This window comes from Budorcas taxicolor, chromosome 16, assembly GCF_023091745.1.
Source record: "Budorcas taxicolor isolate Tak-1 chromosome 16, Takin1.1, whole genome shotgun sequence".
Lineage (NCBI taxonomy): Eukaryota > Metazoa > Chordata > Mammalia > Artiodactyla > Bovidae > Budorcas > Budorcas taxicolor.
In genome coordinates, this window is record NC_068925.1 from 3,282,953 (window position 1) to 3,297,647 (window position 14,695).

Here is a 14,695-nt window from a genome sequence, read left to right on the forward strand (position 1 = left end):
TCATGCTGATGTATGGCAGAAACCAATACAATATTGGAAAGCAACTATTCTTCAATTAAAAATAAATAAATTGTTAAAAAAGATTGTTATGAATGTTATACTCCGAGCCCGTATCTCCGAAACGACCGAGAGAACAAGTCCACCACAGTAATGCAAAGGCAAGAAGGGAGTTTATTTCTAGCGCGCTAGGGCCCAAGTCTCATCCAGCACAGTGGAATCCGACAAGAGCCCCGAACAAAGGATTATGGCGGCTTATATACAGGCAGCTCTTTGTCTCAGTTACAGGGGTATCTGGCGTTACATGATTGGCTAGGTAGGATGAGCTCACGTCCTGCCTTCTTTAGGTTGGTGCGTATAGGAATTTCTCCTAATTTGGTCAAGGAATGTTCTGTTAAGGAAACATGACTCAGGTCCTAGGCTTAGTATACCTCACTGAGCTATGCACCGATACTCTGAGCCCTAACATTCCCCCCGTCCTTAGATCATATAGAGGAATCTTCCTCTTGGTCCTGAGACACAGTTTGATATTGTTGCCGAAGCACAAATAGCTGTACTGTGTTTATATGTTTTTTTTACAAAGGCTCTAAGTCTATTGATAATACAGGGACCGAAAGTAAGCATCAGTAGAAGCACTAGCAGGGGCCCCATCAACGTGGAGATTAGAGTGGTCAACCAAGGGGACTGCTGAAACCAGGACTCGAACCATCCTTGTTGAGCCTCGCGTTCTCGTTTACGTTGGGCTAGTCCCTCTCTCACCTTGGCCATAGACTCTCTAACTATTCCTGTGTGATCGGCATAAAAACAACATTCTTTTCCTAGGGCTGCACAGAGTCCCCCTTGTTGCAGAAAAAGCAGATCTAATCCTCTTCTGTTTTGCAGAACTACTTCAGATAGGGAAGTCAAAGACGATTCTAAATGACTGATGGATTGCTCTACACGGGTGATGTCTTCATCTATGGCCGTTCTCAGGGAGTTAAATCCTTGGCTTTGCAGGGACAGGGCTGTTATTCCTGTTCTGGCCCCAACTATTCCAAGGCCGAACATAGTTGCTATGGTTATGGCAGTAATAGGCTCTCTCTTCACTCTCTAAGTCCTTTCTTGAGAACCTAAGGTCAACCTTTGGGCCCAGCAATCATATATAGTTTCTTCTGGTCGGTACAGTATTTTTGGCACAACTGTTACCATAATGGAGTCAGCCCCGTGTGTGAACAGACCCACCATCCTCCCATCTGTGGTATTAGCCACCTGGCTATGGGCAAGTCCGTAAGCTCAACGACATGCGCACACAGTGGAGATTTTTCTGATGATACCTTGCCCATACATAATCCTTTTCCCCACACCTCTCTCATTGTGAGGCCTACTTTCCGTTCTCCCCATCGACATTGGGGAGGATCGGTGCCATTGGCCAAGTTGTAAGAGGCATTGAGGCCTATTCCCTCGTAGTAAGGAGGAATTAAGTTGTAACACAACCAACAAGATTTAGTTGCCTCAGGATGGGTCTGATTTAAGGTGGTATAAGCCGCTTTTACCAATTTCCATAGTGGATCCGTATGTCCGAGTTTAACAAGGGGGCCTGCCTCTGGGTCCCTTGTTGGTCTCTGTGATATAGTAGGGAGGTTGTTGGGGAAGGAGTTACATCAATTTTTTCCATTGGGTTGGGACCTATACTGTGTATCTGCATTGGCTCTAGAATCTGGCTTATAATCACAATTCCCCCATCAATGTATGTGCCTCCCACTTCCCTTGTTTGTATTCCCCAGGATAGGCCAGAAATCCAAGCCCCCTCTTTTTTTGCTTTTTCCTGATTGAACCTTATCCTAACCTGTGCATAGTTACAACTCTCTTCACATTTAAAATTTGGGTCCCCAAGGGCTCTAGGGGTGGGTTTTGCAAACGAGAAGTTAAGCAGGTCCCAATTTCCTACCTCCCAGTGCCAAGGCCCATCATTAGAAGTAACACAATCCCATGATTTACAAAAATAATCTTGTGCCCCCCCACAAGTCTTCCAGTTGGTCCTCTGGTGGCCCGAGCATGCCCAGAACCCCTGCATCTGGAGGTAACCCCTAGCCCAAGGCACATTTACCACCGGCTTAAGGTCAAAGTATAAGTCTGGCCACCACGTGTTTGGCGGATGTATGGTGGTGGTTGAGTTGAGCATCTCACGTGTTAGTCCATTTTGCAGTTTCCAGGTGATTCTGACGGGTTGATGCGGGTTTACACTGGCAGCTTCGGAGCAGAACATGGTTATCCACAAGGCGGTCCAGACGATTTGTCTTGGTCCTGTCGACGAAGGAGCTTCAGCCTCAGGGGGTTGGACGGGTGTAGAGATGCTCCCCATTCTTTTTTGGCGTTCTCTTGCTCTGCTGAGGTGGCTCAGCGTACGTGGTTGCAGTGCACCCACGGCCCGATACCGTCGACCTTTAGGGCAGTTGGGGTGGTAAGAACAACAACATAAGGACCCTTCCATCTGGGTTCTAGTGCCTTGGTTTGGTGCCTTCTGACCCATACCCAATCTCCTGGGTCAATGTCATGTGAGGGGACAGTTCCCTTATCCTGACCCACATGTATTTCCCGGAGCAGTTTCCAAACACGGGAATGTACCTTACTTAAGGCCATCAAGGCCTCTTGGAATTGTCCCAGCATGGGAGGTGGTAGTTTCTTCCCTTCAAAGACTGGACATATAGGGGGAGGTCTCCCATACAGAATTTCGAATGGGGTCAGATTGAGATGATAAGGAGTATTACGTGCACGGAAGAGGGCGAAGGGAAGGAGGGTCACCCAGTCCCCGCCAGTCTCTATAGCCAATTTAGTTAAAGTTTCCTTTAGGGTCTGATTCATTTTTTCAACTTGCCCTGAGCTCTGTGGACTGTATTCACAATGTAATTTTCATTTGGTCCCCAGGGCTAGGGCAAGGCTCTGAACTATTTGACTCACGAAAGCAGGTCCGTTATCAGAGCCAATGGTCACCGGCAAGCCAAACCTGGGAACTATTTTTTCTAAAATCTTTTTTGCTACTATCGTCGCGGTTTCTCCCTTTGTAGGAAAAGCCTCTACCCACCCTGAGAAGGTATCTACCAAGACTAACAAGTACCGGTAACCATATTTGCCTGGCCTTACCTCGGTGAAATCTATTTCCCAGTGCTGCCCTGGTCCTTCTCCCCATACCTCAGTCCTGCATGTTGTCCTTTTCCTGGTCTCATCTGTTGACACGCCTTACAAGCATGTACTATGTTCTTTACAGTTGTTTGGTGCTGGGGGAATCACAGGCGCGCAGTTTGAAAGAGCATCAGGGTCTTTTTCTCTCCCAGATGAGTAGTCAAGTGTAAATGCTCACATAGTTGCCGTCCCAACTGAGCAGGGAGTATCAAGTAGCCGTCTGAGTCTCGGTACCATCCATCTTCACCTTTTTGGAGGTTGGTGTTTTCTTGAATCCAAGCAAGGTCTGAGGATGAATACTCAGGGGTCGGGGGCAAAGTTCCCATACCTGGAGGTGGAAGTCCGATCGCCAACACAGGGGTGATGAAATCTTCATCAGCTGCTTTTCGAGCTGCCAGGTCCGCGGCACGATTCCCTCGTGCCGTGGGGCTGTCACCCTTCTGATGTCCAGGTACGTGTACTATTGACACAGCCTGAGGCATCTGTACAGCTTTCAAAAGTCTACAGATTTCAGGCAAACTTTTAATTTCTTTTCCTTCAGCTGTCACAAACCCCCGTTCCCGATATATTGGGCCCTGGATGTGTACCGTGCCAAAGGCATAGCGACTGTCAGTGAAAATGGTATTCTCTTTCCTTCGGCTCTCTCTAGTGCTTGAATTAAGGCAATTAATTCTGCCTTTTGTGCAGAGGTATCTGGGGGAAGGGCCTCAGCCCATACGGTCTGTCCAGCGTCATCTACTATTGCGGCTCCTGCCCGTCTCTGTCCATCTTTTACATAACTGCTTCCATCTGTAAACCATATTAGCTCACTGTTATCTAGTGGAGTATCTGTTAAGTCTTTTCATATTGCCGTTACCCCAGCCAGTATCTCATCACAATCATGGAGGGGGCTATCTCCCTCCGGATTGGGCAAAAGAGTAGCCGGATTTAGAGCACAGGGCGTTTGGAAATGTATCCATGGGGTGTCAAGCAGCAAGGCCTGATAGTGCGTCAAGCAGGCATAAGAAATCCATTTACCTGGGGGTTGCTTTAAAACTCTCTCTATGGCATGAGGAGTGTAGACCAAGAGTCTCTGTCCATAAGTCAGTTTATCAGCATCGTGGACTAAGAGAGCGGTGGCCGCGATGATACGGAGGCAAGGTGGCCATCCGGCTGCCACTGGGTCCAGCCTCTTGGAAAGGTAAGCTACAGGTCGCTTCCATGGTCCCCATTTCTGTGTTAGTACCCCTTTTCCTATCCCCCGCTTTTCATCTACAAATAATTCGAAAGGCTTAGATGGGTCAGGGAGGGCAAGGGCAGGAGCTTCCAGCAAGGCTCGCCTGAGCTCTTGGAAGGCCTTCTTCATTGGCTCAGTCCATTTCCAGTCCTTGTTTTCTTTGCTCCCTTCATATAGAGGCCTAGCCTTTTCTGCAAACCCCAAGACCCATAACCGGCAATATCCCACAGTTCCCAGAAATTTTCTCACTTGCCTAGGGTTAGCCGGCTCAGGGATCTGGAGGATGGTTTTTTTTCATGGCCTGTGTTAGCCACCTCTGGCCCTGTTTTATCTTATAACCGAGGTATGTGACCTCTTGTTTGGCGATCTGGGCCTTTTCGGCACTGGACCTGTAACCCAAAGTCCCAAAAGTTTGGAGGAGGTCACCTGTTGCCTCTTGGCAATCTTTTTCTGTAACTGCTGCCAGCATGAGGTCATCAACATACTGTCATAAAACAATGGTAGGGTGTTTAACCCGATACTCACGGAGGTCTTCGTCCAGGGCCTCATTAAATAACGTGAGCGAGTTTTTGAAATCCTGTTTTAAGCGAGTCCATGTCAGCTGCACAGGGGTCTGACCACCGTCTTCCTGCCATTCGAAGGCAAAGATCTCTTGGCTTGCGGGGGCAAGAGGTAAACTGAAAAATGCATCTTTTAAATCTAAAACAGTATACCAAATGTAGTTTGGAGGCAAGTTGCTTAGCGGTGTATAAGGGTTAGGAACCGTAGGATGAATATCACTCACCCGTTTGTTGACTTCTCGTAGATCTTGAACTGGCCTAAAATCAGTCCCCCCAGGCTTTTTCACAGGCAACAGAGGAGTGTTCCATGGGGACCTGCACCTTTTCAGGACCCCAGCGTCTATGAGGCATTGTATATGAGGAGTAATTCCTTGTCGAGCCTCCTGACTCATGGGATACTGCCATACCCTCACAGGGGAAGCACTGGCCTTTAGTTCCACAATGATAGGAGGCCTCTGTTGGGCCAGTCCCATTCCTGCTGTTTCAGCCCAGGCCTGAGGGTATCTTTGAACCCATGGTTGTACTTCGGGGCTTATTGTCGCTGGGGCCTCTGGCAAATATAGTCTGTATTTATCTTTCAATGCCAGAGACAGGACCTGAAGAGGATGTCCAGTCCCATCCAAGACCGACACTTGTCCATGGTCGAAATGAATTTGGGCATTCACTTTAGACAGTAAATCTCTTCCCAGCAAGGGTGCTGGACACTCGGGTATCACCAAAAAAGAGTGGGTTACCTGGTGGGCCCCCAAGTTCACATGCCGTTTTGTAGTCCATCCATATCGTTTAGCCCCAGTTGCTCCCTGTACCCAGCTACATTTTTTAGACATAGGTCCATCTTTTCAGTTTAAGACTGAGTATTGGGCTCCCGTGTCTACCATGAAGCCAACCGGTTTCCCCTCCACATTTATGGTTACCCAGGACTCGGGGAGGGGCATTGAGCCCTGACCCCCCTAGTCGCTATCCTCTCCCGTGTAGAGGATTTGACTTTCAGGAGAAGGGGTCTTGTTCTTGGGGGTTCTGGGTCTCTCTTTTTGGCCTTTTTTATCTTTCCAATGTCCAAACTCTTTACAAAAAGCACATTGGTTTTTCTCAAGCTTACACCTTGTTTTTTCTTCAGTTTTCGAGTCCAATTTTTTTCCTCTTTGGAACCTGTTTTTGTTTTCAACCCCAGCAAAAAATATCTGGGCCAGCTCTTTTTGATTTTTACGGTTTTTTTCAGCTCTAAATTCCCTTTCTTCTCATCTAATGCGGTCCTCTCTCTCTTCTGGGGTCTCTCTATGATTAAAAACCCTCTCGGCTGCCCTCACTAGATCTTGCAAGGATTGTTCACTTAACCTCTCTATCTTTTGCAACTTTCTTCTAATATTGGGGGCTGCTTGATTTACAAATGCTAACATAACTGCCACTCGTGACTCATCTGCCTGTGGGTCCATAGGGGTATACTGTCTAAAAGTTTCCATTATCCTTTCAAGGAAGGCTGCTGGGCTCTCATTTGGCTCCTGCCTCACTGAATTTATTTTGGCCAAATTAGTTGGCTTCCTGGCGGCCGCTCTAAGGCCAGCCATAAGAGTCTGGTGGTACACTCGGAAATGCTCCCTACCTTCAGTGCGTTCGAAGTCCCAGCTGGGTCGCACCAAAGGGAACCCTTCCTCAATAAGGTTAGGCTGTATTGTGGGCCTCCCATCCACCCCTGGCACATTTTTCCGAGCTTCTGACAGGATCTGTTCGCGTTCCTCTGTAGTAAAAAGCACCTGTAACAGTTACTGACAATCATCCCAAGTGGGATTGTGAGTGAAAAGGATAGACTCTAAAAGATCAATAAGACCGTGCGGTTTTTCAGAAAATGAGGGAGTCTGGGTTTTCCAGTTGTACAGATCACTAGTTTAGAAGGGCCAATACTGATATGTCCGCTCCCCACCCACTCTAGCTGGCCCCGCCCAGACCGGAAACGCGTGAACGGTGGAGGAGGGGACTTCTGGGTCTTCTTCTTCCGCTACACTGACCATTCCCCTTGTTCTTCCCCGAGTTCCATGGGCAGGGCCCCCCTCTCTGGGAGCAGCTGAAGGCTCGGTTCCCCTCCGGGCTTCTCCCGATGAAACCTGTGGAACCTGTGGAAGCAAGGGCGGATGTGGATCCGCATACGGGGGTGGGGACAATTCAGTCTCCAGGTCTATCAGGTTAGGATACAGAGAAGATTCCTGGAAGACCGGCTTTGGTCGATTCTCATCCTTTTTTCCTTCCTTCTCTTCGGAAGCCTTCATGACTAGCACCTGTGGGCTTGGCGAGGTTAGAATTGGGGAAGAGGGACAGGGAGGTTTAGGGGGCCTAGGAGGAGCGAGAAAAAAAGGTTTAAGCCATTCTGGCGGGGTTTTCACTAGATCTTGCCAGGCCAGAATATACGGAGTCTGATCTGGGTGCCCGGCAGGACCAGGAGTGAGCACCCTCTCTTTAACTGCCTGGATAATTTGGGGATTGAAGGTTCCCTCTCGTGGCCATCCGACATCAAAGGTGGGCCACTCGGCGGAACAGAAAGTCACCAGTCGGCTCCTTTTCACCAGTAATGATAGGTTCTGAGCCCTAGACTTGAAATCAGAGAAATGGTCAGTCATCAAAGACAGTGGAGTAGTAGTCTGCCCCATGGGTACAAAGAACACGAATAACAATGAGACTCACAATGACAGTGCCGGCACACACAGACACAGGAACAACACAACAAACAGGTACCAAATCTCAATATTGCTTTTGGTCCTCTTTATACCGCTAGAAACCCCTTCTCTACTTGCAAGTGTCTTACCGTCAGGACGTCCTCAGTGCCAGCTGCCCTCCCGGTACGCTACCGGGGACTCAGCCTCATGCTGGACTTGTCTGTGCACCTATACCCAGATGCCTCCCCAGTACGATACTGGGCCCCGGACTTAGTCTGGGCCTTTAGAGCGTTAACACCGGTGCTCAGAGCTCACACCTCCTAACGAGGTTACCCCCTTCTACCAGGAGAGTTGTTCTCCCCGGTTGGATGGAGATCCCGGACGAGCCCCCAAATGTTATGCACCGAGCCCGTATCTCTGAACCGACCGAGAGAGCAAGTCCACCACAGTAATGCAAAGGCAAGAAGGGAGTTTATTTCTAGCGCGCTAGGGCCCAAGTCTCATCCAGCACTGTGGAATCCGACAAGAGCCCCAAACAAAGGATTATGGCGGCTTATATACAGGCAGCGCTTTGTCTCAGTTACAGGGGTATCTGGCGTTACATGATTGGCTAGGTAGAATGAGCTCACGTCCTGCCTTCTTTAGGTTGGTGCGTATAGGATTTCTCCTAATTTGATCAAGGAATGTTCTGTTAAGTAAACATGACTCAGGTCCTAGGCTTAGTATACCTCACTGAGCTATGCACCGATACTCCGAGCCCTAACAATGAACATTAGAAATTATGTGTACAAAGCTTTTGGCACCATAGCCCACACATAGTAGAATTCAAAGTAGGCAGCTAGTATCACGCACTGGGGATGTTCCTGAGGCGGTTACTGAGGTGGTTAACCAGGCAGCGGGTCTGTGAGACCTGGGTGAGGATTGTGCACTAAGCTGTGTGTACAAGCAAAGCTGTGTCTAGCTGTATTCGACCAAAGCAATTCCTTCTCCTCCGGCAGGCTCCCTACGCAGGGGAAGGAGGGTGCAGGGGCTGGGCCAAGTTCACAGACACCTAGACATCTGGGTTAGCTGAAGAACTGATGCTTTTGAACTGTGGAGTTGGAGAAGACTCTTGAGAGTCCCTTGGACTGCAAGGAGATCCAACCAGTCCATTCTAAAGGAGATCAGTCCTGGGTGCTCTTTGAAAGGACTCATGCTAAAGCTGAAACTCCAGTACTTTGGCCACCTCATGCGAAGAGTTGCTCATTGGAAAAGACTCTGATTCTGGGAGGGATTGGGGGCAGGAGGAGAAGGGGACGACCGAGGATGAGATGGCTGCATGGCATCACTGACTCGATGGACATGAGTTTGGGTGAACTCCGGGAGTTGGTGATGGACAGAGACGCCTGGCATGCTGCGATTCATGGGGTCGCAAAGAGTTGGACACGACTAAGCGACTGAACTGAACTGAACTGAGACATCTGGGTCCCGGGTCTAAGGCAGTAGAGGTTGAGAGGAGCTGCAGGAAGCCAGCGACCTGCAGAAGCTTCCTTTTTCCCCTCCACCCAGCAACCATTGAACACCGCCACCCACACCCACTCTTCGCTCCACCCCCAGCCTGTGTTGCTTTCAAGGAGGGAGAGCAGGGTGGAGAGGAAACCCGACTGGAAAGATTCCCCCGCTCCTTTCCCCACGCCGCCTTAAGACAAACCAGGAACCCGCCACAGCTTGCAACAGGGCCACCTTAACAGGGAGGAATGGCCTGGCTCCCCACCAAGCCCCACCCTGCCGGGCCTCGCTCCGCCCCTTCTCCCACTGGGGTGGGGCTGGTGAGCCAGAGTCTGGCTGCAATTGGCTGGAGCTGTTGCCGTGACAAGCGTTTTCTTAAGTGAAAGGTCGGGCAAGGTCGGGCATGTTGAGGCATGCCCGGACATGTTGAGGCTTGCCCGGGCGTGTTGAGGCATGCCCCGGAAAAGTGCCACAGACAAGTCCCAGAGGTGGGCCGACAACCAAGCCGTCCAATCAGGTGCCGACACAGAGCCCTTGGACACCAATCACCGCTGAGCCCGCGCTTTCTTCCTTATATGGGAGCCCGGCCCTGGCTATAAAACCCTTCCCCACCCCTCATACCTCGCAGACTCCCTTTGCTTCTCAGACCCCCTTCGCTTCCTCGCTTACCCGCCCCCGGGAGTTCTGCCTGAGAGCGACCACCCAATAAAGGACCTGATCAACGGTCCATAGGGGTGGCTCTTTCTTCCCGTGGCGTTTCTTACATCTGGTGCCCAACGTGGGGCTTGAGGTGAGGGCCTCCGGCACTCGCCGTTGAGGCCCGCTCGAGCTCCACCGCCGCGGTAGCCCCGGACCCAGGTGGCTGACCAACCCCCCGGATGGCAGGATATGGGGTAAGTCCCTTCGGCTTTGGGGCCCGCCCTCCCTGGCGACCACTTCCTAGGGCCCGGTAACGGGCGTGCACTTACTGGGCCCTCCTGGTCACCAGCTTGTGGGGGAGACGTCCCCAGCGGCTGAGTAGACCTCCGGCTTCGGCCTTTCCCGGTCCCCAGCTCGTGAGGGAGACGTCCTGAACGGCTGAGTAGACCTCCGGCTTCGGCCCTTCCTTGTCCCCAGCTTGTGAGGAAGACGTTCCGAACGGCTGCACGGACCTCCGGCTTCCCTTGGCACGTCCGAAGATGTTCGGGCAGTGGGGGTTGTCTCCGCGCTCTGTGGTCACCATGGGATCGACGGCCTCCAAACCCGATCCCCAATACTCCACCCCCTTAGAGTGCCTGCTGGCTAACCTGTGGACCCTAAGACTAAAGGGATATATCCGCCCCAACCAGCTCACTTTTCTGTGTTCACAAGCCTGGCCTCAGTATCCCCTAGATAATGGCTCACAGTGGCCAGCCACAGGGACATTTGACTTTGACGTCCTCCGTGATTTAGATAATTACTGCCGGAGAACGGGAAAATGGTCTGAGGTCCCCTATGTTCAGGCCTTTTGGGCGTTGCACTCTCGCCCCACCCTGTGCACCACGTGCACTCCCCGCCAAATCCTGCTTATCATGGCTCCCCCGATTCCACCCTCCCGGGCCAAACCAGCTCCTCCCGTCTCTGAGTCGTCTGTTTTCTCTGTTCCCCCGGAAGATCTGGTGGCCCCTCCTCCCTATACCTCTCCCACGGCTGCCTCCCCTTCCACTCCGGTCCCTCTTACCTCCGCTCCAGCCCCCGAGACTCCACCACCGGACCCGGATCCTCCGGCCCTTAATCCTATCTTGTATCCTCCTCTTCCCCCCGTCACTCCCTCCCCTTCTCCGGTTAGCTCCCACACTCGCTCCCACAGCAACCCTCCGGGAGCCTCCCCTTCCCTTCCCCCAGCCCCGCTACTCCCTCTCCGACAAGTAGCCGGAGCTGAGGGTCTAGCCCAAGTCCATGTCCCCTTCTCCCTCCAAGACTTAGCACAGATTGAGGCCAAACTGGGTTCCTTCTCCTCCAACCCCACTCAGTACATTAAGCAGTTTGCTGGTCTGACCCGCGCCTACGCCTTGACATGGCAGGACATATATGTCATCCTGGGGTCTACCACCACCCCTGAAGAGAGGCAGGCCATCTGGACGGCAGCCAAGGCTCAGGCCGACCAGCGGCACTATGCCAACCCCTCCCCCGAGTACCCCCCGGGGGCTCAGGCTGTTCCTGACACTGACCCCGATTGGAACTACCAGGAAAGGGGTGGCGGCCAGCTGCGAGTACGCTATATGATAGAGTGTATCCTTGATGGGATGGAAACGTCCTCTCATAAGGTGGTAAACCTCCTCAAACTAGATGAGGTGACCCAGGAGCCCGACGAAAACCCAGCCATGTTCCTTAATCGGCTGACCGAGGCCCTCGTCCAATACACCAGGCTGTCCCCTGAGTCCCCCATCGGGGCGGCCACCTTGGCCAATCGTTTTATCTCCCAGTCTGCCCCCGATATCCGAAAAAAGTTGGCCAAGGCTGAGGACGACCCTCAGACCCCTATCCGAGACCTGGTAAAAATGGCTTTTAAGGTCTACCATGCCCGCGAGGAAATTGCTGAGGCCAGCCCAAAGGCAAGGCTCAAGCAAAAGGCCGAATTTCAGGCAAGCCTCCTAAACCAGCAAACCCAGGCCTTGGTAGCGGCCCTGCGGCCGGCAGCGGGCTCGGGGCCCCAAAACCCCCCTCTGGGGGCCTGCTTCAAGTGCGGCCAAGAAGGGCACTGGGCCAAGATGTGCCCCAATCCGCGGCCTCCTTCCAAGCCGTGCCCGTTGTGCAAACGATGAGGACACTGGGCTAGTGACTGTCCCCAGGCCTCTCAGGCCTCGACCTCTAGGGGCCGGGGACCAGAGCGCCCCAGGGAGACCTCCTGCCCTCCTCCGGCTTTGGAGCTGCTGAGCTTTGACGGTGACTGACGCCGCCCAGACTCGGGGACCCCAATAACCCAAGCCGAGCCCAGGGTAACACTCCAGGTAGCGGGTAAGTCCATCAATTTTTTGGTTGATACGGGGGCTACCTATTCGGTCCTTCCCTCCTTTGGGGGCACTCTATGTCCTTCCCAGGTTTCGGTTATGGGCATTGACGGCCAACCCTCGTGTCCGCTCCAAACCCAACCACTATCTTGTCAATTAGATTCCTGTCTATTTACCCACTCCTTTTTGGTCATCCCCTCCTGCCCTACTCCTCTCTTGGGAAGAGATATACTTGCTAAGCTGAAGGCTACTCTTCAGCTAGCTCCAGGGTCGGCCCCCACGTCAGGGGCCTTCCTAATGCTACTTGTTGACCTTCCAACCTCTTCTGTTAATCCTGAGGTCTGGGACACCCGAGTCCCGGTGGTGGCCCGGCACCACCCTCCAGTCCTCATCCGGCTAAGGGACCCCACCTGTTTCCCAGCCCGGTCCCAGGTTCCTTTGTCTACTCGCAACCTCAGGGGGCTAAAGCCCATCATCGACCGTCTTATGGGACAGGGTCTCCTGATCCCCACGACCTCCCCCTGTAACACGCCCATCCTCCCTGTTCGAAAGGCTTCAGGAGACTACCGGCTAGTGCAGGATCTCCGCCTGATCAATGTGGCGGTGATTCCTGCCCATCCACTTGTCCCTAACCCCTACACCCTCCTTTCTTCCCTCTCTCCTCAGAACTCCCAGCCCACTCATGCTCGGAGGTCCTTGAGTCCCTTATGCAACCGCCCCACAACCTGTTCTCCAAACCTCTACCAAATCCAGAGCTAACTGTTCGTCGATGGGAGCTCAAAGCGAGATCCCAATGGAAACCGAAGGGCGGCTTATGCTGTGGTAACCACCCAGGAAGTCCTAGAGGCTCAGCCCTTGCCACCCGGGACGACTTCTCAGAAGGCTGAACTAACAGCCCTAACTAGAGCCTTACACCTAGCAGAAGGAAAGAGGGCCAACATTTACACAGACTCCAAATATGCCTTCTTGATTGCCCATTCTCATGCGGCAATCTGGAAAGAACGGGGCTTCCTGACCACTAAAGGATCCCCCATCTGTAATGCCCCCCACATTACTCGACTGTTAGATGCCTTATCCTTGCCCAAAGAGGTCGCTATCATACACTGCAAGGGACACCAAAATACCCATGACACTGTCACTCTGGGTAATAATATGGCAGATCAAGTGGCTCGACAAATTACCTTACAACAAGCCCCCAAACCCCTGCTGACTTTGAGGTCCACCCTCAACCCAGATTATTCAAGCAAGGGATCCAGAGCCTTGCTGGCGCAAGAAGGGGCTCAGAGGCACCTGTCGGGATGGATACTACTCCATAATAAACCGGTGCTTCCTGAGCGCCAGGCTAAGGCCATAATATCCCAAATCCACAATACCCTCCACATCGGACCAAGAGCTCTCTTTTCCTTTCTCAGCCCTGTCTTTTCTCCCCTACATCTCAGACCATATATGCCGTCCACCGATCCTGCCTAACATGCGCCTCCACCTCTCCTCAGGGAGGACTCCGACCCCCACAGGAGACTCACCAGTTGAGGGGACATATGCCCGGGCAGGATTGGCAGATAGACTTCACCCACATGCCCGGACATCAAACCTACCGCTATCTGCTGGTCTTGGTGGACACCTTTTCAGGATGGGTCGAGGCCTTCCCCACCGCCCGGGGGACGGCAGCGGCGGTGGTGGAGGTCTTGACGGCCCATCTCATTCCCAGATTTGGGTTGCCAAACTCTCTCCAGTCTGACAATGGGCCTGCATTTATCTCGCAGATCTCTCAGCAGGTGGCTGCGGCCCTGGGTATCGGCTGGCATCTCCACATCCCCTATCGGCCCCAATCGTCAGGCAAGGTAGAGCAGGTGAACGGCATCATCAAGACGCATCTGACCAAGCTTGCCTCAGAACTGCGGCTGTCTTGGGTCGACCTCCTTCCTCTGGCGGTCACTCGCATTCGCACCACACCCCACTCCAAAACAGGTTTGACCCCTTTTGAACTGCTCTATGGCAGGCCCTATCTCCTGACTCACCTCCCAGAGGGAGAGGCTCCCCCACTCGTGGGGTACCTCCCCCTCTTCTCCCTCCTACGATCCTTGCTGAGGGAACACGCAGTCCGGGTCCTGCCACAACTGACAGATGACGAGGGGCCCACCCGGCCTCTGGCCCCAGGAGATCAGGTACTGCTAAAAACCCTGAGTCCCCGCCCACTACAGTCTCGCTGGACGGGACCCCATACTGTAATCCTCACCACTCCTACAGCAGCCAAACTCCTGGGACACGAGCCCTGGTACCACCTGACCCGACTCAAACAAGCTCCCCCGGGTCTCCCAGAGACAGGGGTGGCCCCGGCCTCAACCCCTCCTCCCGATCACTCCTACCGCTCCACCCTCACGGGGCCGACCAAACTGACCATCACCCGAACCCCTCTATCTTCGATTCCTGAATAACTGAGAGACCACAGTCCAATTCGATCTGATGCTGGCCTGGCATCACCCGCTGTGGCTGCTGACGATTGCAGCTCTGGCCATACTTTTTGCCATTGGATTAGCGGCCGCGGCGCCCTGCGATTGGTCCCCCACTCTGACTGTCCCTGGCCCTCACATACCTAACCATCTGCTTCCTACTCCTGGGGTGCTATTCCCTTGGGACACCCTGACCTGGTTACCAGCTCCG

The 14,695-nt window shown here is 52.8% G+C and overlaps 1 protein-coding gene across 1 annotated transcript; it reads right to left on the reverse strand.

Annotated features, from left to right (window-relative positions):
* Positions 1-2,373: 2,373 nt before the first annotated feature.
* Positions 2,374-10,287, reverse strand: LOC128061733 (uncharacterized). Its single transcript, XM_052654112.1, is given in 6 exon segments — positions 2,374-3,144; positions 3,513-3,778; positions 3,781-4,666; positions 4,668-7,257; positions 9,830-10,004; positions 10,089-10,287. Coding segments are annotated over 6 exon segments (4,887 nt in total).
* Between the last annotated feature and the right edge of the window lie 4,408 nt (positions 10,288-14,695).